Source organism: Eumetopias jubatus, unplaced genomic scaffold (assembly GCF_037043125.1).
Source record: "Eumetopias jubatus isolate StellerSeaLion01/CBP00866 unplaced genomic scaffold, mEumJub1_p1.0 scaffold_3, whole genome shotgun sequence".
Lineage (NCBI taxonomy): Eukaryota > Metazoa > Chordata > Mammalia > Carnivora > Otariidae > Eumetopias > Eumetopias jubatus.
The window spans coordinates 81,678,383-81,705,778 of record NW_028274809.1 but is presented as its reverse complement, the minus strand read 5'-3'; the positions used below and the strand labels follow the sequence as shown (position 1 = coordinate 81,705,778).

The window sequence follows — 27,396 nt, the reverse complement described above, 5'->3', positions numbered from 1 at the left end:
AAGCATACTTGAAATTCCCTAGTCTTTGTGATCCTCTGATTATTAATCTGTGCTGCCTTTCCACTTAACCTTACTGGAGAAATTAGAATAAGCTTCAATTGAAATTCAGAAATATCTAAAGGTAATGTGTGTTTCTCTCTTACTTTCTACTGTAGTGTCTTGTTTTGAAAATTCAGCCTCTCATTTTTTTCTCTTCTTCCCAGATTGAGGTTAAAGATTTCTCAGATTTTGAAAATGCTTTATTTTTCACTATTTCTGCTAAGTACCCAGATGTCAAAGTGCCTGGCACATAGTATGCCCGCACTGTATATATTTGTTGGCTGTAGAAAGACATAATATCCTCTAAGATTTCATGTAGCATGCCACCAAAATAGACTTTACAGTGTCCTGCCAGGGACAGAAGGGGCAAAAGGGTAGAATTTTCTCATTGATGAAGGGGAAAACATTGGGCTCTTTATTTTTCCTGTTGTTTTTTTTTATGTTATGTTAATCACCATACATCATTAGTTTTTGATGTAGTGTTCCATGATTCATTGTTTGCTTATAGCACCCAGTGCTCCATGCGGAATGTGCCCTCCTTAATACCCATCACCAGGCTAACCCATTCCCCCACCCCCCTCCCCTCTAGAACCCTCAGTTTGTTTCTCAGAGTCCATCGTCTCTCAGGGTTCATCTCCCCCTCCGATTTCCCACCTTCATTCTTCCCCTTCTGCTATCTTTTTTTTTTTTTTTAACATATAATGTATTATTTGTTTCAGAGGTACAGGTCTGTGATTGAACAGTCTTAACACAGTTCACAGTGCTCACCATAGCACATACCCTTCCCAGTGTCTATCACCCAGCCACCCTTTCCTGTTCTTTTTTGATGGAACTCTCTCCCCAGTAATGTTATAAGAAACCTACTTATATTGTTTAAAATGAGAAGAAAGCCGGTCTTTTCTTATAACCATTACCCCTGCTCCCCTTTTAATTAGGAGGTTGAGGTTTGGAAGTTTGCCAGGTTTTCTTGGACTGTCTTAGAAAAGTAGTCTTAAATGTGGTCCCAAGTGCTGGTCAGTTGAATCAGAAATTTGGAGTTTTGTGATTTGCTCTTTTCTTGGTTCCTGTTATTCTATATATACTTTATATATTCAGGAAAGTGAAGTTCTTTGGTAGTGGATGATAAAATCAATGTTTTATTCTTGGCGACCAACCAAATATACCAATGCAAAGTATTTTTCTTTTGGGAGAAAACATTATAATGGGTGGCTGTAGTTAGTTAGTTTAGTAATCGAGTGCAGTGTCTTTTATTGAACATAACCTTTGTAGCGTATCTTCTGTATTTAGGAAAGAGTTTAAGAAATGAGGTCCTGTAAAAGTTTTGCTAATAAAGAAATGCACTTTTTTGTATAATTAAGTGAATCAAAAAATGAGAAATTTTTGTTAGGAATTAAAGAGAGCTGTTTGCCTCTTTCATAAAAGGAAATTCTACTATTACAAATTTGGTGATCTCTTTGGGGCTTTAAAACTTTATGTAGAGGCTTTTTAAGAAAGAGGTTTGAGAAATTGATAAATTGATGTTTTTCTTCAAATCTTGGTCTTTTTTTAAAGAAAGATTTTATTTAGAGAGAGAGCATGCACACGCACACACACTTGCAAGCAGGGGGAGGGGCGGAGGGAGAGGGAGAATCTTAAGCAGGCTCTATGCTCACCATGGAGCCTGACCCGGGGCTCAGTCTCAGGACCCTGAGATCACAACCTGAGCCAAAATAAAGAGTTGGATGCTTAACTGACTGAGCCACTCAGGTGCCCCTTGGTCTTTATTCACTCTGGAGAAAAAACTGATGGTTACCAGAGGGGAGGTGGGTGGGGTCATGGGTCAAATAGATGATGGGGATTAAGGAGTGCAGTTGTGGTGAGCAGCAAGTGATGTATGAAATTGCTGAATCACTACATGGTACACCTGAAACTAATATAACACTGTTAACTGTATGGAATTAAAATCTGTACCTCTGAAACAAATAATACATTATATGTTAAAAAAAAAAAGAAGAAGATAGCAGGAGGGGAATAATGAAGGGGGGGAAATCGGAGGGGGAGATGAACCATGAGAGAGGATGGACTCTGAAAAACAAACTGAGGGTTCTAGAGGGGAGGGGGGTGGGAGGATGGGTTAGCCTGGTGATGGGTATTAAAGGGGGCACATACTGAATGGAGCACTGGGTGTTATATGCAAACAATGAATCATGGAACACTACATCAGAAACTAATGATGTAATGTATGGTGATTAACATAACATAAAAAAATAAGAAAATCTTGGTCCTTACACAGTAGATATATACTTATTTTGGAACTATATAGGAAAAATTAGTCACTTACGAGTTAACAATGTTGTAATACATTTTAGGTGGTTATCTTAGTAATTTGTCAGGAATTAACGTTAGGAGTCCTTAAATAACCAGTGGTTAAATGTTGACTTATAAGTACTTTTACTGCTTATTACACACGCATGCACACACTGTGTCTGGTATCACAGCATTACAACGTTTGGATTTTTAGTTTATTCCATAGTAGTTGTGTTTCTAGTTTATATTACTTGAGCTAGATGGACAGAATCTTGTAATATTTTGTCAGACTGACAGTACTAAGTACAGAGTATAACAGGTAAGGCAAAAAAAAAAAATCTGGGAAGAATGTCGGAAAGTGTGTTTTCCTTTAGAGGTGATTGGTAGTAAGGAGATGCTTAGTTTAAAAAAAAAAAGATTGACAGGGCCTAAAATGTTTTTATTATCATGCAGAAATTTTATTTGAAAATTTATTCTCCTCATATTTCTAACATGTTTATCAGAAGGCTTTTGGCACATTGTGGATTTTTCTTCCTAATACTTAAAAGCATCCCAGGGCAACCAAATAGGGAAGGTGACTTGTCTTCTATGATGTGTGTTAATATAGAAAGGAGAGGATGCTGGAAGACCTATGATGTGTTTATAGTTGCATAGAAATATTATTAAAATGAGTTTTGAAGTGGGACAGAAATTACATAACACAAAAGTAATAAACAAGAATTTTAGATTTTTTTCTTAATACTAGGAATCTTGGTTATAAATATGAAAAACTGTTGGTGATTTAAGGCTAGTTAGGTTGATTCTATATCCGTTGTTATTTAATGTCATAGTTCGTTTTCAGTCTTCCTTCTTTTCCTTTAATAGAATTGTATTGCTAGTTAAAGCTACTCTAGTAAGTATTGCTAATTTTCTTCAGTTGCTGGTTTTAACCTGCCAATTACTTTGATGAAAACTTTTGTGATGAGGTGGTTTTTTGTTTTTGTTTTGTTTTTTCAGTTTCTCACTCTTGGTACTACTGGCTCCTCAAGGGTGATATTTCACATTACTTTCGTAGCGGCTGAAATGATCCATTTTTAGTCTTTTTGCATCAGACAGAGTTTGATGATTTACTAAAAAAAAGGCTGCATCTTCCAAGTAAATAAAGCACTACAAAAACCTTAATATACATGATGTCTTCTCACTGTAATTGAGACGTGTAGATTGTTTTTAGTAGGAACTACTCTGTGTGTGTTTCCTTAATCTATATTAAGAGCTCTGTTCTGATTTTGAGAATTTACCTTTTATCTCTTACTATTCTAAATTTATGCTCGGTTTTGGCTTTTGTACAATTTCTAAAATGGCCCATTAATTCTGATGGGAGTACTGGCCTCTAGCTGCAGTCACCGTGATCTCCCCTGCCCTCACAAGATGAACATCTAATAACAGAAATCTATTTTACACAGTCTAGGTAATACTTGTATCTACTTGTATTTGTTTTGATGTAATTCATATTTCGAATGAGTGCCAGAGAACTGGGTAGAACTATTTTAATCTTGCATCCTGGGCATTTATAGATATCCCACACGTTTTGTGGCTGTAGGCAAAAACACTTTGCTGTTGTGCTTCATCTTTGAAGATATCTTATCCCTGAAAATACATATCTTTCATGACAGTAGGAATAAATATCAGGATGAGAGTTAGCAACAAAGAGAAACAAAGGATAGATAGTATGGAAGCCAGCTTTGTTTTGTCAGATGATACAAGATAAGCATTTAGAAACAGCCAACCATCTAAACCCAAATCACTTTTATAAACCGAATCACTTTTATCCTTTACTTTCTTACACTGAGAGGGACCAAATAAGGGACTCTGGAAAGCAAAAATTTACCTATGTCTTCTAATTTGGCAATCCTTTTGATACTTGTGGCTGTCTGGTTATCATGTGACACTGTAGATCCTTGCTTTTTATTGGGTAGTTAGTGTGGCTTACTGAGTTTCTTTCCATTCCAACACACTTTAATACTCACTGTATTCAGATTAATCTTAGAAATATCACTTCTGTTCTTTTTCTTAACTTCTGATGTCTTGCAAACCTGCCTTGATTATACCCAATACTAAACAATATGGAATGCTCATGTCTATTAAGAGCAGGCTTGTCAAACACTGTGATTATTCACATCCCTGTTTATTTGGTCATTATCTTCCCTGCCTTTGTTTGCCATAGTTTTGTCTCTCCTTAATAGTTTGCTTTAGTCCCACTTCCTCCGTAAAGCCTTTCTTTTTTCTTTTCTGTGTGAATTGATTTTAAATACATTTATTGAGTTCCTGTATTGTGTTGGGCACTGGTGATACAGAAGGGGTAACAGGGCGGAGGTCCTAGGTTATCATCCCTAATTCCTACAGCATTTATCTGTAGCCCTTATCTTGGTGTGTTAATTGATAGTACAAGCATATGGTCAATTTTTTTTATCTGTAAATGCTCAATATAAAGCATAGTTTTCTCTAAAGGATTATTCCTCAGAAGAAGAGTAGTTTTATATTTGAATCCTTTCAAAGTTTTTCGTATTTTGAGGCTCTCTCAATTTTATTTTGAATGAAAATATGTTTGGAAAAGGCAGAGAAGCTTGAAATGATGCCAGTCAGTGCTAGAGTGAATGTTTATGTCAGTTTCCTAAGGGAATAGGTAGAAGGGAATAAAGAGTTTAAACAAATTATTCTTGGGGGTGGTCATAGTGTTGATAGTGTTACTATCATTTGTTGTAAACTATTTACAGAGGCTATAAAAGAAAAAACTTTAAAAGCTCGTTTTAAAAAGCAATATTGTAAGTAGTTACTTTCTGAAGATCACAAAATACACCTATAGAACAGTGAAAAAAATCACTGTCTTAGTATTATGTGAACAGATATTATTGGTTTGGAAAAACATTTCCAGTGACAATATCTGTATGACTTTAAAACATATTGCTTTTCAAGCAACTTAAATGGAAGTGAAGATGATCCATGTTTTGATAGTTTTCGATGACTCAAAAAGAAAGAGGACACTTGTTGGGAGATGCATGTGAAATTTGAACAAAATTGTTTTGTAAAATTTTTGTGCTTTATGATTTTAAAATATTTGTAAAACTAAATTCATTAAAATAAGTATACATTGGGCTGTTTCGTATAAATATACGAAGGTTTGTGTATTTCAGGTTGGTCAAAATTTAAAAAATACCTTATGGGGGAAATTGGGAAATCCTTCAAATTGAGGATTTTATGATATTCAAGTTGCAAGTTTCTGGGTAGTTAGATGATTACTTAGCCTAGTGAAAGACTGTTAAATAATCCCCATTGAACTAATAAAATGTTGCATATATTTACTTATTTTAAGGTTTCTTGGTGCCATAAAGGGTTGTACTATACTAGAATTTCCCAATTACTTATCTAAAATTCTTTTGTATAATGCTTTTGATACTATTGTTTTTTTAATTTATACTACAAAATGTTTTGGATTAAAAGCATCATTCAGTTTAATCTACCTGCTGTTGCTAATTCTCTTTGGATGCGTGTTCTACCCTTAGAGTGGCAGGAAGCAATAATATGTGAAAGGGAAACAAGAATTGCTTATCAAGTTTTATTATTTTTGAAACTTCATTAACCCTTCCTAGAGGACTAGTTTGCCTATAGGAGGAACAGGTTTGGGGAAGGCGTTCAGTTGCATGCCTGTTTATACTGTATTCTCAGTGACTTATTGATAGTGTCAGACACCATTAGAAAACTTTTTCAGAAGTGAGCCCCAGGGCACGTGGGTAGCCCAGTTGGTTAAGTGTCTGCTTTCAGCTCAGGAGGCTCAGATCATGATCCTGGAGTTCCAGGATGGAGCCCCTGCAGGGCTCCCTGCTCAGTGGGGAGTCTGCTTCTCCCTCTGACCCTCACCCTCTCGTGCTCTCTCTCTTTCAAATAAATTTTTTTTTAAAAAAAGGAAGTGATCCTCATATTTGTAAGATGTCAAAACAATTCTTTCTGTTTAACGTTGGTTGTGTACATAGGAAAATTGTGATAGGGTGATGCAGGTCACAGGACTATGAAAAACATTGTCATCTTAATCAGAAAAGAAATTAATGTAATTCTTAGTTAAAGATATTTTAATTCCAGCTACCTGTTTGAAGCTGGGAAGCAGTAGTAGTTGTTGGGTTTTTTATTCAGTTGTTACATTGCTTGTTTACATTTTATCATCCATTAAATACTGTTTGTATTTGGAGGGCAAGTAAGATGGATAGTTTTAGACTCACTGGCATTCTGACATGTAAATGAATGTATATAGGCAATTGATCAAAAACACTAAATAAATGTAAAAGAATACATTTTATGTTGGATTGCAAGTGGTGTACATTTTGGGGGAAGGAGTAATTCTGATTAAAGGACTTCTAGGATTTTGTTTATCTACCTTGAAAAAACATGAAAATTGTCACATGTGAGATTTAGCCTAGGAGGTTTTTTTGCAAGAGCTCGGCTTTCAGGAACTATTAAAATGATGATAGATAGCAAAGGGGAGGGCATTTAAGAAATATTTGCTTGAACCATATCCCCATTGCTCTAGTGCTGTTTATTGAAAAGACTTTCCCTCCTCTGTAGAATTGCTTTTGTTTATTTGTCCAAAATTAATCAGGCATATTTGTGTGGATCTCTTCCTGGGTATTCTGTGTTCCATTGATCTGTGTCTGTCCTGCCTGTATTACCACATGGTCATACTTCAGCTTTATGGTAAGCTTTAACATCAGTAAGCGTGAATTCTCCCACTTTATTCTTTTCAAAAATGTTTGGAATAAGTTCATTTATGTCTACAAGGAAATTTGATGTGATTTTGATATGAATTGGATTAAACCTATACATTATCATGGTATGTCTCTCCAAGTGTTCAAGTCTTCTTTTTATTTCTTTTATCAACATTTTATAATTTTTATCACATAGATTTGTACATTTTGTCAGATTATATTTTAGGTATTTTTAAACTCAGGAGCAATTGTAACTGGTTTTACAGTTAAAATTTTTAAAAAAATTTTTTTAAAAGTTTTACTTATTTGAGAGAGAGAGTACTCAAGTGCACACAGTTGTGCACAAGAGGAGGGAGGGGTAGAGGGGAAGGGGAGGTAAAGGGAACGAATCCCAAGCAGATTCTGTGCTCACTGGGGAGTCCGATGCTGGGCTCGATCTCAGGAGCCCAAGACCACGACCTGAGCCAAAATCAAGAGCTGGATGCTTGACTGACTGAGCCACCCAGGCACCACACTGGTATTACATTTTAAATTTCATTTCTACCACTTCATTGTTAGTATATAGAAATGCACTTTTTGTATATTGATCTTATATCCTGTGACCTTATTGAATTCATTCTAACATTTTGTTTGATGATTCCTTGGGATTCTCTCCAAAGACAGTCATCTCATCTGCAAATAGAAATAGTTATATATTCTTTTCCAATTGGTATGCCTTTAATTCCTTTTTCTTGTCTTATTGCAATAGCTAGAATTTTCAGTACAGTGTTAAGAGTAATGGGAGTAGACATCATTATTTCGTTTTTGATCTTAGAGGGGAAGCATTTAGTCTTTTGCCATTAAGTATGAGGTTAGTTGTTGGTGTTTTTGTAGGTGCTCTTTGTGAGTTTGAGGAAGTTCCCCTCTATTCCTGGTATACTGATAGATTGTATGATTTTTGTCTTTTAGTTTCTTGATTTGGCAGATTGCATTGATTGATTTTTGAATATTGAACTAACCTTACGTACCTGAAATAAATCCTACTTGGTGTGGATTATTATTTTTTTTTTAAATATACTGTTGGATTCTGTTTGCCAAAATTTTGCTGAGGACTTTAACGTGTAAGTTAATAAGAGATATTGGTCCGTATTTCTCTTTTTGTGCTGTTTTTGTTTTTGTTATCAAGGTAATAGTGGCCTCATAAAATCAGTTGCAGTAGTCCCTCTTTTCTGTTTCTGGAAGAGTTTGTGTAAAATTAGTGTCGGTGTATTATATTACTATTCACTGCTTTTAAAAAATAAAAGCCTGATTGTCCTCAGATGTAGTCACTTCAGGTGAAATTTGCTTTTTCATCATAGGAGGGGTATTTTAGATTTAAATATGACTTTTGCAGGGCTATTTTATTGTCAGATGTTCTACCAAATTTCAGATCAAATGTGTTGGTTTTTTTTTTTTCATGGTGGGAAAAATGGTACTAGTCATTAAAATAAGTAGTACTTTGGAAATAGAACTGTTATCTAAATTAACTCTGATACTAGATTCTGTGATTAGACTTATTGATTTACTATAACTAGGCTAAATGTGAATTTTGAAATGATGGAATTATCCATAATAATTACAAAAGTATTATGGAAATTGAATCAGTTGTGGAAACAGGGTAATGAAAGTTTTGGTAATTTATTCAAGGCCACAGTTTGTGAACTAAATTCCAAATTCAGGTCACAATCTGTTAAGCCAGAGGTACTTAACTAGAGAGGAACATTAGATCACCAGTGGGTCTTTGTCAAAAAGAAAAAGAACACACATGCACACACACACACACACACACACACACACACACACTTTCTCTTGGATATATACCTTCCATCATCATCCCCAGGGCTCCAAATGACACTCAGACAAGAATTTGAGAAAACATAGGGGATTCTGTTGTACATAATTAGTTAAGAACCATTATACTAAACCATGAACACATACCTTTTATATCTGTTTATTTCTTTTGAAAATAGTATGAACTATTTGGAATTACTTTGGTAGAAGTTTTAAGTTTCAGAAAATTATAAATTGGGAGTTACTGTTAAAAATTCATACATATAAGCAACTTTTGCCAATTTTTTAAAAAATTGCACCTTTAAAGTCACAGTGCAAGCTTAAGAACATAAAAAATGTATAATTTGATTTTATTTTTATAATTATGTTATTTTGTGTTCAGTTAGAGATATGATGGGCTAGAGACTGATTACAGGATCAGCTTGAGGAGGGGGTGATGAGATTGTCACAGTTTTCCATATAAGCAGGATTCTTTCTATCTTTGGAAAACATCAATCAAGTGATAGTCTAGATCTGGAAAGCCATGCTGAAATCTTGTTTGCCTTTAAATTATAAGTGAAGAAAGTATTTTTTTAAATGAAGAAATGGTCATGTGTTCATCTTTTCTCTAGAACAGACGTGGCAAATACTAATTTCAAGACTCTTTTACTTCAAAATCCTTCTCAATATGCTACTCCAGGCAGCTACTGTTAATTTATTGGAATTGACACGAAGATGAAACCTATTTGGCTTTTCTGCTCTAGGCGGTATTTTATTTTATTTTTGTCAGTTTTGTTTAGTTTAAATGGTGTTATAGTGTTCCTATGCTTCAGTGGCATTTTCTTTGGAAATTAAAAATAATAAATAGTGGGTTTTAACACAAATTACATGAATGATAATTTACAGAGGACCTGTCCCCCACAAAACAAAACAAATCAAACAAAAGGCAGGTTAGCTAGACTGTTGAAATTAGGACATTGTTTTAAGAGATAGCTGGCCACACAGCCTGTGAGCTAGATTTATAGCCTGTAAACTAAGAATGATTTTTACATTTTTAAATGGCTGAAAAAAGAACAGTATTTTGGGACATGTAACAATTACCTGAAATTTCATTTTTAGTGTCTATAAATAAAGTTTTATTGGAACATAACCATGCTCATTCCTATACTGTCCTGTGGATGCTTTTGTGCTATAATGGCAGAATGGAGTAGTTGTGACAGAAACCACGTGGTCTGCAAAGCCGAAAATATTTACTTGTCTGGCCCTTTACAGAAAAAGTTTGCCATACCTTGTTTTCAGATATTAATGTGACAGTGCATGATTGTTTTTGGGTTATATAGTAAAGGAGGAAACTTATTTTGCTGGTATTTTCAACAGGTTTCTTCTTTTTTTTTAAATTTTTTTATTATGTTTATAGTAACAAGTTTCTGAAAAGGAATAACTTAGAAAATAGGTATTTTTTTATACAAGTAAATAGTAGAAGCAACCTTTTTTTTTTATAGACTACAAAGAACATGGAATTACCAGCCTTAGTTTATAATAGGTCTGCTCTTTTAATTTCTTCCGTTGTTGAGAGGAAGTCCAGAGCACTAATACTGCCACAGATTTTAGCAGCTTATAATCCCATCTGTGTCCTAGGACACTGCAGAGCAGCAGCAAGTTCTCATGCTTTTTGGTTTCAACTTTAAGACTTTTAAAAATGTAGAACCCCAGAAAGTTTTTTTTAAAATAGGGATTTTATCTATCATTCTTATCACATTAGAAATTGACAAAATTTAAAAATATTTATTTAACGGTAACAGTAATCCATTACATGTTCACAAAAGAACATTTTTATGAAAAATGTTTTCCAAAACAAAAAAAAATTAATGAAATTTTTGCAGATCTCTTTAATGATTGTTTTCGTGGAAGACAGCTGGATTCTTGTATCTCTTCCTCCATTAAGTCTGCTGTGATATGTTCTTTTGATATGAAGGAAATCTGGTCATACACAGATACAGTTTTAGAAAAAAATGAGTATTTTTAGATAATTGTGAATGTTTTTCTCTGATATTACACCAAAACTCAACACATGGTAGATTTTTTGCTTTTTTTTTAAAGTCAGGTTTTTTGAAGTATAATTTCCATAGAATAAAATGTTTTTTTTTTGATAAAACAATTCTGTGTGATTAACCCATAAGACATTTAACCTCCGACCACAGTTACAATGTAGAATATTTTGGTCACTCTGAAAAATTTCTCAAGCCCTTTTGTAATCAGCCCTCTCCCCTCACTCCCAGCTTCTGGCAACGTCTGATCTCATTTTTGTCCCCATAGTTTCACCTTTTCCAGAATATCATATAAATGGAATCACATATAGCATAATATGTTTGCGATTCATCCATGTTGTTATAGTTATCATTAGTTCATTTCTTCTTATTGTATGGATGTTTATCCATTTAGCAGTACTGGATATTGAGTTTCCAGTTTTGGGTTGATTATAAATAAAACCATTCCAAGCATTCATGTACAGATTTTTGCGTGAACATATGTTTTTATTTCTTAGGTAAATGCCTAGGCATGGTATTGCTTGGTAGGTAGTATGGTAGGTGTATGTTTACTATAAGAAGCTGTCAAACTGGCTTTCCAAAGTGGGTGGACCATTTTGCATTACAGCCACCAATGTGTGAAAGTCCCAGTTGCTCTACATATTTATCAACATTTGAGGTTGTTTTTGTTTTAGCCATTTTAATCAATATTAGAATTTCAGTTTGCATTTCTCTAATGATTAATGATACTGAGAATTGTTTCATGTTAGTGTTTTCCATTCATATATCTTCAGCAAAGCATGTTATTTTGAATCTTTTGCCCATTTTTTTTAGAAATTTGGTGGCTTTAAAAAATTATTATTATTGAGTTGTGACAGGTTTTTCTATATATTGAATGTCAGCATTTTTTTTAGATACATAATTTGCAGGTATTTTCTCCAAGTCTGTGACTTTTTTCCCCCTTGAACTTTCAAAGAGAAGTTTTAATTTTAATGAAACGTAACTTACCAGTTCTTTCTTTTGTAGTTCATGTCTTTCATGTTCTAAGAAGTCTTTCATAATTTAGGGTCACAAAGATTTTTCATGTTTTCTTATACCAGTTTTATACTTTTAGATTTTTTAGGTCTTTGAGATGTTTAGAGTTAATTTTTGTAAATGGTGTAAGATACAAGTTGAAGTTTGTCTTGTTTGTTCATAAGATGTCCAATTGTTCCAGCATAGTTGTTGAAAAAACTGTGTTTTCTCTATTGAAATGTGTTGGCACCTTTGCTGTGTGTCAACTGAACGTTATGTGGGTCTATTTCTGGATTCTCTGTTCTGTCCCATTGAAGTGTGTGTCTTCTCACTGAGACCACACTAGCTTGATTGCTGAAGCTTTATAGTGAGTTTTAAAAACAGGTAATATGAATTCTCCTTTGTACATCTTTTTCAGAATTATTTTGGGTATTCCAGCACCTTGTTTTTCTGCATAAGACGAGGTAGTTTTTTAAAAGTTAGTTTTAAAGTGCAGAATCTGAAACCATTAATGAACTTTTTGTCCTCTGTAACATTAAAATCTATGGGACTATCTTGAACATTGAATGGATTTTTTTAACCCACGAATGCTTTTATAAGATCACACGTAATTCATTTAGAGAATATTGGTTCTCTGAATTATATAGACCTAATTATTGGCACATTTCCTTATTCAGTATTTGAAAGTTACATGTATTAATATCTCCACTGATCTCCTGAGAGAATTCTTTTTTTTTTTTAAGAGAGAGAGTGCTGCTCATGCAGGCACATTGCAGTGGGAGTGGGATGGGGAGGGGCAGAGGGACAGGGGGAGAAAGAACCTTAAGCAGACTCCATGCCCAGGGCAGAGCCCGAAGCAGGGCTTGATCTCATGACCCTGCGATCATGACCGGACCCGAAATCAAGAGTCAGATGCTTATCTGACTGAGCCACCCAGGCGCCCCTCATGAGAGAATTCACTTTAAGTGTTGGGAAAGTGTCAGGCTAATGGTGGTGACAGATTTTCCAAAATCCTTCTTTTTTGCTTGGAAGATCAAATTTTATCACTGGCATTGCATACTGTCACTTGTTTCTCTTGAAGTAATAGGTTTAGTTGGTTCATTTTTGAGAACATGTCTGTCAGTTACCCAAGTCTGAATAACCATCGTTGGTTTAATTCCCCACTCAGTCATGCAAAGGCTTTATCTTGAGGCAAAACATTGTACTTCATTTTTCAGCAGAACTGCTTTTGCTTAGTTCCCATTTTGTCACACAGGATATTGAAAAGAAATCAATCCTGGGTCAAGATTTAATTAAATCAACAATTTTACTGCTTTTCATCAGGGACATTCTTAAATGAAGTGAAACTGTCCTTTTTCAGAGAAATCATCTGAAATATATTTGGTCACTTTCTGTTACTATGATTATTATACTTCAAGTATGGAGATTGATGTGGAAACTTAAACTCAGTGTTACAACACTTAGGAAGACAGTAAGTTCCTGATGTTTGAGGCACACCTGAGTTTGAGTTTGGTATACGGTGAGACAATCTCTTAAGGGCTAATACAGTTAAATTAAGTTGTTGTTTTATTATCTTATAGGTGCTATACTTGGTAGATCAGAAACTCAGGAGTGTATTTTCTATAATGCTAATTGGGAAAGAGATAGAACCAATCGAACTGGTGTTGAACCCTGTTATGGTGACAAAGATAAAAGGCGACATTGTTTTGCTACCTGGAAGAATATTTCTGGTTCCATTGAAATAGTGAAGCAAGGTTGTTGGCTGGATGATATCAACTGTTATGACAGGTAAGGAAACATTTTCTCCACACTCATTTTTAAAGGGGGAAAGCTCAGTGCATGTATTTTTACTTAAATGTTTTTTTTTTTAAGATGGGATTATGAATACCATTATAACATGCTCCAATGACAATATACATGTTTTAAAGTAATAAGATAAATATGGCATGTTTATGTTTTGTCTTTGGTACACTGAATAATCTACCATCTAGTGAGAACTATAGATAAGAACCTTTTTTCCCCTATGTTATTAGTATGATAAACTTTTTTTAAGGTCAATTTTAAGGAAAAAGGATTTTTTAAATTGCTTTAAAAGACAGTATATCAGTTGAAAATCTATCCTGTATCCTCAGAGAAAGTAAAGCTTAATCATAGTATTTAATTTCCTTTTAGTTTCCCTATTTATGTATCTGGAAGAAATTGATCTTACTGCATTTTTTTTCCTTTTTTTTTCTTGCAAAGTAGGCCTTTGTTCTTTACCCCTGAGAGACATTTTAACTTGATGTTCAGAATTACCTCAGTACTAAGAGAGTCCTCATAGAAAGCTACATTTTATTTAAAATATTTTGCTTAAATTGTTTTATTCTGTATCAGAAATAAAATACAGTAGACATGTTATTGACTGCCTGTGATCTTTCTGTAAGGAGCCCCATAGATGTTTGGTTGATTACTTAAACTGCCTGGGCCACAGGATTTCCACTGTGGGTGGGTGCTGATGGCTGGCAGAGGCTGCAAAGCCCTAGATAAATAGACATTTTGGAGCCAGAAAATACTGATAGACTCGTGGAACACTGGATACTTGCCTATCCCTTTCAGGAGCCTCAGTTGATTACTGTGAACCTGTGGTTGATTAGCCATATGTAATTAATAGCAAAATGCATTGAATAAATCCATGAAAATTGAATTATCTCAATTTTTCATGAGAAATTAAAATCTTAGGTATATATTTAGTATTTAGGGTTTACTTCTAAATCTCTGAATTTTCCAGGGACTATTTCTCTGTAATTACACATTTTAGCTGCATTTCCGATTCTTAGCCTCTCTGTAAATAGAGGTGATCATCAAGTGATATCTGCTATTATGAAAGGTAAGTAGGGCCACTAGGAAAACAGGATGGAGGTTACTCAAAAAATTAAAAAAACTACCCTATGATCCAGCAGTTCTACTTCGGGGTATTTACTGAGGAAATGAAAATGCTAACTTGTAAAAAGATACATGCACCCCTGTGTTTATTGCAGCATTATTTACAATAGCCAAGATATGGATCCAACCTGCCTGTCCATTGCTGGATAAAGAAAATATGGTGTGTACACACACACACACACACACACACACACACACACACAGAAGAATATTACTCAGCCATTTAAAGAAAGAAATATTGCTATTTGAGACAACCTAGATAGACCTTGAGGGTATTATGCTAAGTGAAATTAGTCATATAGAGAAAGACAAATACCACGTGATTTTACTTACATGTGTAGTCTTAAAAAACAAAAAAAATAAAATGAACTCCCAGATTGGAGGCTGGGGGTTGGGGGGGTAAGGTGAAATGGTTGAAGGTGTTCAAAAGGTACAAACTTCCAGTTATAAAACAAGTCCTGGGGTTGTAATATATAGCATGGCAACTATAGTTAATAAAGCTATATCGTATATTTGAAAGTTTTGATAACAGAGATTTTTCTTCTTCTTCTTCTTCTTTTTTTTTTTTTTTAAAGAAAGGTGGTTGGGGAGGGGCAGAGAGAGGGAGAGAGTGGGGCTTGATCTCATTACCCTGAGATCATGACCTGAGCTGAAATCCAGAGTTATATCCTTAACTGACTGAGCCACCCAGGTGCCCTGATAAGAAAGTAGATCTTAACAGTCCTCATCACAAGAAAAAACATTTGTAACTATGTGTGGTGTTGGACATTAACTAGATTATTGTGGTGTTCATTTCACAGTATGTACAGATCTGAAGATATTATGTTGTATACCTGAAACTAATGTAGTGTTATGTCAGTTTTATTAAAAACAAAAAAAAACACACACAGGAAGAGTTTTGGGGGAAAATCTTTACTCAAATTATCTTTTATTAGTTAGTTGAAACCAGAGATTTTTGTTCTTTTTGTGGCAAAAACTACTGTTTGTCTCTCTTGAAGGATAGTTAAGAGAAAAAAAGATTCAAGAAATGTCAAAGTATGGAGGAAAAGACAATGATAAGAAGAATGAAATTGGATAATGGAAAGTACTTTTTTGAGTTAATTAGGCTACTTAGTCATTTTCACCTCCTATAATTTGAGGCATGATTCTAAAAATTTTAAATTCATATATTTTTTATAACTTAAGATTTAGCTTTCAGTTGTCTTTTACTTTCTACTAAATAGGTATTGGTGTAGATTTAATTTTAATGTTTGATTTTGTTAAAACAGTTTTCTTCCTGAAATTTTTTAAGCTTTCCAGTTTATTTTATTTATTTTTTTAAGATTTATTTGTTTATTTGAGAGAGAGAGAGCATGAGAGCGGGAGGGTCAGAGGGAGTAGCAGGGACAATCCCAGGACTCCAGGATCATAACCCGAGCCAAACGCAGTTGCCCAACCAATTGAGCCACCCAGGCGCCCTTAAGCTTTCCATTTTAAATTCAACCCTATTATTCTAATAGCCATCACAGAAGTTTGCAGTTTATTTCTAAGATATGTCTTTAAATTCACCTCATGTTTATTAGCAATATGTGAAGTTTTGATTTTTTTTTTTAAACAGGTATAGCAGTTTCTTAGCAGCTAATTAGGGTTTGTTCTAGCAGCTAAATCCCTATCTCCTCAGCTCCTCAGTCAACATAACTCATACCAGTTATTGAGTTACTAGGTTCTGTACGTTGTTACATATTGTTCTCTATTTGTTGGTTATCTCAACCCTGTTCATTTTGCTTAGGGAATTTAAATCTACTCCAAAAAATGACACTCTTAATTCCCAAACCTAGCTTGGGAATTAAGCTTGGGTCTCTGATGTTGAGATAGATTCTGCCATGAGAGGAACTTGCATTATTTTGTGTATGTGTATGTGTGTGTGTGTGTATGGATGTATTGGTGTGTACACACCTAGTTCTATTTATAGTGTTCAGTTTTTGTACTTACGCAATGGGAAAGCTGTATTTCCTGTAAGAGAAAGCACTCCTAAACCAAATTTCTTCATTGGCTTTATGTTTCTTTTAAAGCTTTTCTAATAATTAAAAAAAAAAAAGATGGTTGCCTTAGATTAATCATTAAAAACCAAATTTAAGCAATGTTCTCATGGAGCTACTGTGATTGCTATAAAAGCGGCTGTTTTGTTTTTGTTTTGATGAGATTTAGTAACAGGATTACTGGAATGTTTTTGGCTTTTAAGAATTGATCATTGGATATTAATAAGAATCTTGAAGTTGACTATGAATGAGTTTTTCATTATTTTATCTCAGAAGAATTTTAGAAAAACACCCATCGTAGATTCAGTTTAATGTTGACTTTAATTATTTCTCCTTTGTTTGTTTATAGGACTGATTGTATAGAAAAAAAAGACAGCCCTGAAGTGTATTTTTGTTGCTGTGAGGGCAATATGTGTAACGAAAGGTTTTCTTATTTTCCGGAGATGGAAGTCACACAGCGTAAGTTCACAGGGAAAATACATAGGTCTGTTTGACTAGTACCCTGAAAACAAAGCATATTTGTGTTGATGGAATAATTTACTCCTACCTTCTCCTAATCTTATTTTTCTCCTCAAATTTGATACTATAAGAAATATTTATTGTGGAATTTTGTAGACCAAATCTGAATTGTTTTTTTCCTTCCATTTTCCACAGCAACTTCGAACCCAGTTACACCTAAGCCACCCTATTACAACATATTGCTCTATTCCTTGGTGCCACTTATGTTGATTGCGGGTATTGTTATTTGTGCATTTTGGGTGTATAGGCATCATAAGATGGCCTACCCTCCTGTACTTGTTCCAACTCAAGTAAGTTATTGTCTTGTACTTTGTGCTGTTTTAAGTTGTATATTTTAAAGAAATATTACTGTGGTGAAACCCACTGGGTTGCTATAAATCATTTTCTTTTGGTGTTACTTTTTGAATGTTTATTGTTATGGCAGCTATGGCTAATTTTCCGAACTTTATTGACTTGCTATGTCCTAAACTTTTCTCACTTAGGAGTTAAGGTAAAGTAGAACAAGGCGTATTCTGTTCTTTGGACAGTTTTACTGTCATTGTAGGGCTTTCAAGTGTGAGATTCACCTTGCTTTGTTTCTTGAGAAGTAATTGATGGTGGAGAAGTGATACCATAACCCATTCTTTCCCTCCTGTTCTTTCTCCCATTCCGAAATTTTTGTGCCTTTTTCAAGTCTACTTGCCAAAATATCCTTTTAACCATAGGGAGGGATTTGATTTAGTAAGGTAATCAGGAAAGGTGGAAAAGAGAGGTTTCATAAAGGCATCAGGAAGGTATATCCAAAAAAATGTTTTTTGGAAGACGAGCAGATGAGCAGTGCTTCTCTTCATTTATTATTGGTAGTTCCAAGTGTTGCTTTTGTTTTGTTAGTTTGGGTTTTTTGTTTTGTTTTGTTTTTTTGCAGCATATCAAGTGTGTACTGAAGACTAAAAGCTTTTTTTTTTTTAAAGACCAAAAACTTTTTTAATGCCCTTGATTCTCCCTCTCCTGACCCTGAATATACCTGAAACTGTAGATGTGGTGGGTAATCAGATTAAATTCATGAAATTTTCCTCATTCTCTATCATGTAGACAGTTGGCACTGGTACAGTGGTTTACAAGCTCTTTTAATATAAGTAGTAAATATTCTGCAGGCTGCAGAAAGGTGAAAACTATGGTTCTACTTGTGTGAGACATCTTTAAACTCTAGTTTTTACTGTGTTCCTTTTAACTCTTAAGATCAGATTACCTTGGCCTTCTGGATCTCTTGGTTTAACTTTGTTTCTCTAATACCACTAGGATTAATGGTTAAAACATGATAGAAGAATGGTAAAGTCCTATAATTTAATGACCAAAACAACTTCTTCCCTGTAAGCTTTATTTACATAACATACTTCTTTCTCAGTACTTGCAGCAATCTGTTAGCATTAGATTATTGATCCACATAATCTCTGTAAGATGTGTATACTGAGAAATAAACCCAAAGGTAAAATACCTTATTTGGTAAATTAGGTAAACACTGTTTTGTGCAGCTGAAATATTTTAACTTTTAAACAGTAACTAAGTTGTGGATTTATTAAAAATTATCTCTGAAAGTATTATAAAAATAAAAATTTTAGTGCCTAATAAATATATGTAGCTTATTCCAAATGGCCATAGGATCCACTTTATCTTCTTTAGGTGGTAACTATTTTTTATTTTATTTCTATATTTAGAAGAGAGAGTGTTTAGTACTTAGTGTCTGAATTTACCCTAGATTTGTGTTACGAAAGAAAAAAACTGGAAACTAAATTTAAAAACAAATTTGTTGGTTTTTTAATAGAACTTTAAAAATAATGCATTCTTATAGATATATAAGAATAGAATATAGATAATATAATATAGATAATATTCATAGAATATTGGCACAAAGGTATGGTTAGACTTTTTTTAGAGGGCTCAGTATCCTATATATGAGGCTACTTTATTTAGAAATGCTAATTAATTCAAGCATTTAGACTTTTAAAATGGAAAGATACAGTCCATTTCTGTGGATTTTAGATATTTGTTGCCATGTTAAAGTGATTATACACATTTATTTAGCACTTGAATTGCTCTGTGGTAAATTTGCATACATTGTATGAATTACTGAAAAATGAGAACTAGATTTAAGGTATTGTGATGGAATGATCTGGAATGGTCAAGCTTTGTTAGGAAAAATATAAAACATGCCTAACTATGCTTTTTTTCCTGTCATAAACTGTGTTGTAGAAGAGGGGTTGTCATCAGTTTGGAACTTCATTTATGTCATCTCTCACTGTGTCTCAAATAGTGTAGTGTCATGCTTTAAGTCTCATTTTTGGTGAGAGGTTTATACAAAGTAGTTCTGCAACTGCTTAGTGCCCATCTTATTACAAAATGCCCAGTTTTATCTCCAATTTCAAAATAATTGATAATAACAGCAAGCATTTATTTGAACACTTACAGTGTACTAGAGTACTGGTAAGTTGCACATATGTATACATACATAAGTTTTATATAAGAATATGTAAAAACATAAAATACATAATTTTTTTCCCATGATTTCTAAATTGTGACCAGTATATAAGGCTCATCTTTGGAATTTATTAAATAATATGGACTCCTGGGCCACAGCCCTGTAAGTATGGAGTGGGGCCTGAGATACTATGTTTCTAATAAGTTTTCAGGGTGATTGTGGTGACCAGCCAGGTGTGAAAAGCACTGATTTCACTTTACCTCACAGGGTTGTTTATGTAGTTTTAATTTCCATTTTATAGAAAAAGAAATTGAGACATAGCAAAGCTTACAAGTGTCAGAGCTGGAATCTGAACTGAAGCTTTGCTTTTCTTGCTGCTTATCCTGTTCTGCCTCTTTTTTTTTTCCCCAGAAAGCCGATGTCTCTGGTGTTTTAGATAATTCAGTAAACATTCCTGCCATTTCAAAATCATTCTGTAGGCTAATTTATTTTCCTACTTTGGATATTGAAAAGTTTGACTACTAAAATGAGCAGTAGTATCACACTGTCTCTCACATAGGACAAAAAAGAAAAGTCATGGATATATCCAAGGGCATATTCATGTGTTTTCCATTAACAAAATTTTTTAGCACATTTTAGAATAAGGTTTATCAGCATGATTGGGTTGTAGGTAAGGATTCCTGTGCCGCTGAGTTTATAGTGCCAATGCCTACTAGTTATTCAAAGACTTTTACGAGGGACAGGAGTAATAAGTAAGGGACACATACATTTGAAGTCTTAAGGTGATTTCTGTATTTTACTCCATATTCATGTCCCCATGTCCAAGGCTTAATTCCCAAGACTAGTTAGGAAAAGATCTTATATTCTTATGGATTTCTGAAACATTTTTCCTCCATATCTTCAAACACTTAGACAGTGACATGAAATTTTTCATTCCTTTTCTTAGGGAAACTTTTCCTTAAAGCTTTGGCTAAAGGCTGGTTTGTGAATTAACTGGTCTGTTTTATGACATTAGTCTTATCATGTGGTAATATCTTATTGACAAGTCATTACTACAATAAGCACTATACTTGAGAATTTAATAGTGGATCTCGCAGAACGAGCTGAAGTTATGTATACTGTGACCATTCATTGGTCTGATCTCAGTCTTTTATTCTCATTGGTGGGTAAAAGATCAGTCTGTGGCATTCTGGAAGACAAGAGATATCCACATAATATTTTCTTACTAAGCTGGTTCTGACAGCAAAATTATGGGATTCTTTATTTCTAAGACACCAAGTTAGAATTTCTCCTGGTGTTAGTATTTTATTGTGAAGAAATGATCTAAGGATATACATGCTTTAAAATCTGGTCTTATGGCTCTTAGTAACCAGTAAAAAATATTAATTCTCAAATCTAGCATAGTAAGAGGAATGGAAAAAGTAATTTTGCTGTTTTTTTTTTAAATTGAAGCCATTCTTCTTTCTTTATAACCTATAACTATTATGTTTCTAGCATATGTTTCTAACTGTTAGGTTTCTAACATTATAACCTATAACTGTTATGTTTCTAACACTGTCTTCCCCATCACCCTGGATGAAAGCCTAGGAGACAACTACTACTTTTTTTGGCCCTGTCATTTACCAAGTCCTATTCATTCACCTTTTCATCCTTCTTGATCCCGTTGTAGTTTGGGACATTGTTACATCTGAGGCTGAGATTATTTCTGTAATCTCATAGCTCGTCTTCTCTCTCTTTCCATCTATATACTCTTGCCGTAGAATGGCATTTTACATGTCTGATTATGTTGCTTCTGTTTTTAAAACTGTTTGAGGGCTCTTAGTGATCCACAGCAAAGAATACAAAGTTGGGAGTATGACACGGGGGCTTCCCTACCTCCATACATTTACCTTTTTATTCTTTCCTCCTGTTACACCCTAAGCCATCCATCGTATGCATCTAGAATGGTATTAGTTATGTACTGTCCTTAAAAGGAGAAAATAGTGTTGAAGTCAGTTTCTGTCTTGTGTGATTTAGACGAGTAACAGTTGAGAGAGGCTCTAGTCATTTGTGTACATGTTCCAGTCTCCCACTTGACTGTAAGCTCCTTGAAGACCAGCTGTGTGTTGTAAATCACTGCTGTATTCACGCAGTGTTTGTGTGTATAACCATTCTGTAAGTGTTGAATTGCCAAATTTGACTTTGTTGTATTTAGAGTTATACTGAGATGATAATGCAGCATGCCCAGGCATTCATTTAATAAAGACCTTTAGGGCTTAGTTTTAAGATAAATCTAGAGGCCATATATCTTTAGGGTAAAATAAGTTGAAGTATTCCAGGCTCTCGTAAGACAATGCCAGTGTTCAGTTCTTTTTGGAATCACAAGCTTGAAGCATCTTTTTAATTTGCATTCCCTAGGTCCTTTTCTTTTACCTGTGCTGAAATTGTTTTTCCACATACATGTGGAATTTGCTCTTGTAACCTGCAGTGAGTATAAACTGAACACAAACTGGTTTTTCTAGTGCTGGTGAGTCAAGAATAGGAGGGAATGGATACATTGACTCTGTGATTAAGAGGTCTTACTGTGGTTAGAGTTAATGTGGTTTCAATAAAAGTGTTTGCATCGCTCTCAAAACCATATGTGAGTTGAAGTTTCCTGTTAATAAGATCTGTATTTATGCTGATAAAAAACACTTGATAAGAAAGCGGATTTTAGGGGCTAGAAATTACCTACCTTTAACAAGGTATAAAGTTAACTTGTTCATTTTTAAAGGCTATTTAAGTAGCACTATAGTATTGCAACAGTAATGCCTACTTGAATGACATCAGTCTCTTCAGTTCTCTACATCATGACATTTTGTCTTGATTTTGGTCTGAGGAAGAGTGAAGACTTTCAGATGTTTGGAATACTTATTTTTGGGCACACAAAATAGTCCTGCTGATCTTAATGTTAACGTAATAATAGGTTGTCATTTCATGCTATGTCAAATTACTATCCACTGAGAAACTGAGCCATCTGTGAAAATGCTGTGTAGGATTTCCTGTTGAACATGAGTCTATATATGTACCCATTTAAAATTAATAAGATACTGAAAGGGTAGCATAGCATCATTCAGCCAAGTCACTTTAGGAAAGGGTACTGCTTACCTATTTGCGGGGGATGCAGGAGAAGTTTACTAAAATTAAATGAGTATTAATATGCTAATACTAAGTTATACTTGCAAAATGAGTATCACATCTATTGAAGCACATCTTGAAATAGGTTGACTCACTTTCTCTTTCCTTTTAAATTTTTTTCTTTTTAAGAATTAATTTCAAATATTTGCCTGTTATAATAAGACAAATTATACAGAAGGAAGTGTGTGCAAAAGAAAGGAGATAGAACCATTTGTTCTTTCTTTTTTTTCCTTTGTCACTTTCCTGAGATAATCTGTTTTAACAGGTTGGTATGTATCCTTTGGCACCTTTTTCTAATCTCATTTGTTTGAGTATATGCTTTTTTCCCTCCTTTTATAAACTACAGAATGTTATTTCACAGTTGCTTTCTTTTAACTTAACAGTATACTGAGGACAGCTTTTCAGCTCAATACTTTTCAGTCTCATTCTGATTAAATGATGTGTTCTTAAGTGAAATTTAGTGGAGCTTTAATGTATGCTCATGAAATATCAAAACTTTGTTTTATTAACTTAGAGTTGGTGTTAGGTTTCTGCTAAGACCCAGAACCTACATTTCACAAATATTTTTAACTGTCTTACTTTATTTTAGCATGTTTAAAGTATGGTGATAATAATGCTCTTGTCTTGCAGTTGAGGATCTTTCTGTTTTTTGGTTTTTTGTTTTTTGGTTTTTTTTTGTATATGCCCAAGAAATAGTGCAGGGCTCCTACAGAAATCTCTTTTCTTCTGTGTTCCACCTTTGTGTGTGATTATTTTTGTTACAGCTTAAATTACGACTTAGTTTTGTGTATATTTCTAAACTAATTGTGGGGAGAAGTGTCATAAATTATTTGTAGACTTGCAGCTTGACAAAAAATTACTACTCTCTGAGGCATATATGAGCTGTTTTACTTAGCAAATGCATGGACAGGCCCACTTGGAGATTTGCTGAAATTCCGTGTCCAAATGCAAAAAGGAAAGGAAGGGGAGAAGGGAAAAAAAAAAATTAAAAGCTTTATCCAAAGCTTAAGACAAGTTAAAGCTATATATTAAAGTTAATAATGAAAGCACTTTATTTCTAAAGATGACTTCCATTTAATTTTTAAAATCTTGAGTTCAGTTTTCCTTTAGACTGTGGATGGCCCCATCTTCCAGTTTACAGATGGGACTGATGCATATTGAACAGAATACATAATTTCTCCTTTTTCTTGTCTGGCCAGGGAGATGGACGATAGGAAGAAGTGTGCTTTTCTCTCAATTCTTTATTTCCTGGACCTCACTGTAGATTTCTTCCTTCATTCCTAGCTACTTCATCACTGTCAAATCTTTTGACCCCATTTGTTAGTGAAAGCTGCTTGTATCACGTAGGCTGGCAGGGGTTGGGGTTTGTTGGTTTGGTTTCAGCTGACCCACTCACCTGATGCCTGAGTGCATGTTGTGTGCCAGGCATCATGCTGCTGGGTATTGGCGAGCAGCAGAGGGACAGTTCTTGCTCACCCTTTTGAAGCCCGCAGTTAATAAATATGTAGGTGAACAAAAAATAGGTTGGTTGGTCATTTGACTGCGCAGCTTGGAAATGAATTGCATCAGCAATTTTGGTCAAAGGTGGAGGAGAAGAGGAGAAAGGTCTGACTCCAGTTCTGTGGTGACTGGGAGCCCCACCGGGGGTGCCTATCTAATGTTAAGTGCTCAAAACATGTTAGCTGTTATTGCTAACAGAGTTGCAACTTCAAAATTGTACTCAAAAGGTATCCTATTTATTAAAGCCATTGTAAATATATATTTATATGTCAATACTTTGAAATTAGTGCAGTGAAAGATTTCTTTTTGAGTACTCTGTCAAGGACTACACAGAGCACTTTACACTGATTAATCTTTCAACACCCCATGATACAGGTTCTGTTTTATTAAGTCCGTTTCATAGATAAGAAAATCATGGCGCAGATAGGTGAAGTGTCAGCCTAGTGTCAGTCTGCTGAGTGGTGAAGTCTGGCCATTTAGATCCAAGGATTATTGTTCATTGAAGTAATTTTAATAGAATGGCTTATTTCAGTTAAGTAATTGGGGGGGGCATAAAAACCTAAAGTAGGATAAAGGGAAGAATCAGTATGTAAATTATATTTAAAATAGTTTTTATTGTAAGGACATATAGCCTTGTTGATAAACGTAATTTTATCCCATCGGTTTCTGTAATGTATAGCAGCATCCTTTTCCTTTTTTTCAGCTTTACTTGCAGAATACAAATGCTAAAATAAATAAAATTTCGTCTGTCCTCACTAATAAACCTGATGCTTCTGAGCAGTGGCCAGAAGGAGAACGGATATCCCTTACATCTTGTTCAGACTTTTAAACCCCATTGCAGCTACCCTGAGGAGCTGCCTTCTTAGGGAACTTATTCAGAATCCTGTTTCATCCACCTCGGTCTGTCTTTGCCTTGCTTTCAGGAGTTAGATGAGAGAAACAGAGGAAGTAGGAGTTGATATATCACAATGGAATTTTGAAGATCTAATTGGATAGAATGATGGCTGTGCATTTGGCAGTATCAATATTATTGCATATGTTAATGTATAATATATTGCTTTCCCTAGCTCAGAAGCATTTGTTCTGATATACACACTGTATTATTTCTTTATATATTTCAGTCTGCTTGGCAATAGTCTTTTTTAAAATTAGCAATTGTAAAATTTCTTAGAACATGAGATAATTAGATAACTAAGATGAAACAAATTCAGAGTTTGTCAGTTTTCAAATACTTTGGGGTGGTGGTCCTTAAATCTTGGTAGTCCTAAGAAGATATTTAGTGAGTTATCGAAAAATATATATGTATATATAAATTTTAGAATGGCTTAAATAGTAAATAAGAGAAAATTTATAGTATATGTCATATATGTGTGTTTATAGTATATAAATGAACCAAAATCCCTATTTCTAGAAAGATTTCTTTGTGTTCTTGTTCTGTACATCTAACTGCCTACTAACCATCAGCACTTAGATGTCTCCAGGCACTTAACATTCCGTGGTAATGATCTCTCCAAACCTGGTTTTCAGTAAATAGAACCAGTAACCATTCGGTGGCACAAGTCAGAAATTTAGGATGCATCCCAGTACCATTTTCCCACCTAATCTGTCTCCCTCGAGTACTTACTCCATTTTTCAAGGATCCTCTCCTCAGGAAAATCTTCTCTTATTTAACATGCGCTTGGAAGTCTGCTTTCACCTTACAGGTGCTCAGGGTACTGAATTCCTTTTTACTGCTCTTATTTTATAATTATGCATCCATCAGTGTGGTGTCTTTGACTAGTCTTCCTTCCCCCACACTATAGTAAGCACCATGAGAACCTGGGTAGTCAGTGCCTAGCACAACTAAGCACTCAATAAGGATTTGTTGAGTGAATGGAGAAGTCCTATTCATTCTTTTCTGATGTTTGGCAACACAGTTAAATTTCTTTACCCCTTAAGAAATAAGCAGCAAGTCTCTTTCTCATCCAGCAGCCTAATTACTTGACATTAATGTGCTGATTTGGTTTTCACTGTTCTCTCCAGTTATAGTGCATGATACTCAAGTTTCATTTTCCATGTTGTGAATTCAGATGGTTTTATTTGGTTACTTGTTATCCATGTATTTTAGTGATTTAATTTTTTTAGATTCTGTTTTGACCCTTTTATTTTGTAACATAGTTTACGCATTGAGGCCTGTTCTTGGTGTGTCTTGTTTAGCTTGATCATTCTCTGACTTACTCTAATGTTCATTTATTGAGAAGTATATTGAGCAAAGATACCCTTTCTGGGAAGATACATGGACCTACTTGCACAGTGTTATTATTGTGGCAGGGTTATCTCTGTAGTACCTGTAATGAAAACAAAACCTGAGAGATACCTAGGCCTTGGGAAGCTAAAGTCTGGCTATTCATTTGGCATGTATTTGTTTCAAGGGATGAATTTTACTCGGGAGTACTGATAAGATGTTTTGATAGTAGGATTAGCTAAGCCTTTTCGATGAATTATAAATAATCCTGAATCATTATCACAGAAGAAAATCAAGAAGGAAGCAAAACTAGTTAAACTACTGGTACAGATAAATGAGTTATCAAGTCTTTTTTATCAGTGCTATTCTCTGTAGAAATATTGTAGAAATATTGGAAATGGCAGATATACTCAGTGATTGGAGGGATTTGAAGCCTCCTTTTACATTGGTGACAGTATTTCTCTTAATTTTAAATTTAGGCCCCTAACTATTTTAGGATGACTGGGAAAATGAAAATCTTGTTCTCTATCAGTATCTGAGTGCCCTCAGACTGAAAAATATGTATGGATACTTGTTCCCAGGGCCACCACTGCTTGACTTCTTCACTCTCGATGTGGCTAGTAAGTCAACAATGGGCCTGGCCTGTCACTGTGTTCTACTTAATTCTCATTTTTTTATTCTTCCCTGTCTTTATTTTCTTACCCTAGTATATTGT

General features: G+C 34.4%; 1 protein-coding gene across 3 annotated transcripts in view; it reads left to right on the top strand.

The window, feature by feature from the left end:
- Positions 1–27,396, top strand: part of ACVR2A (activin A receptor type 2A) — an 84,135-nt gene that overhangs the window by 35,180 nt on the left and 21,559 nt on the right. For all 3 annotated transcript variants that reach the window (XR_003612405.2, XR_003612403.2, XM_028123794.2), the window contains exons 2-4: positions 13,468–13,675; positions 17,177–17,286; positions 17,482–17,636. Coding sequence is in view for 1 of the 3 variants with exons in the window: in XM_028123794.2 (XP_027979595.1) it covers positions 13,468–13,675; positions 17,177–17,286; positions 17,482–17,636 (473 nt within the window). In the remaining 2 variants the exon portion in view is untranslated. The remainder of the gene's footprint in view (positions 1–13,467; positions 13,676–17,176; positions 17,287–17,481; positions 17,637–27,396) is intronic.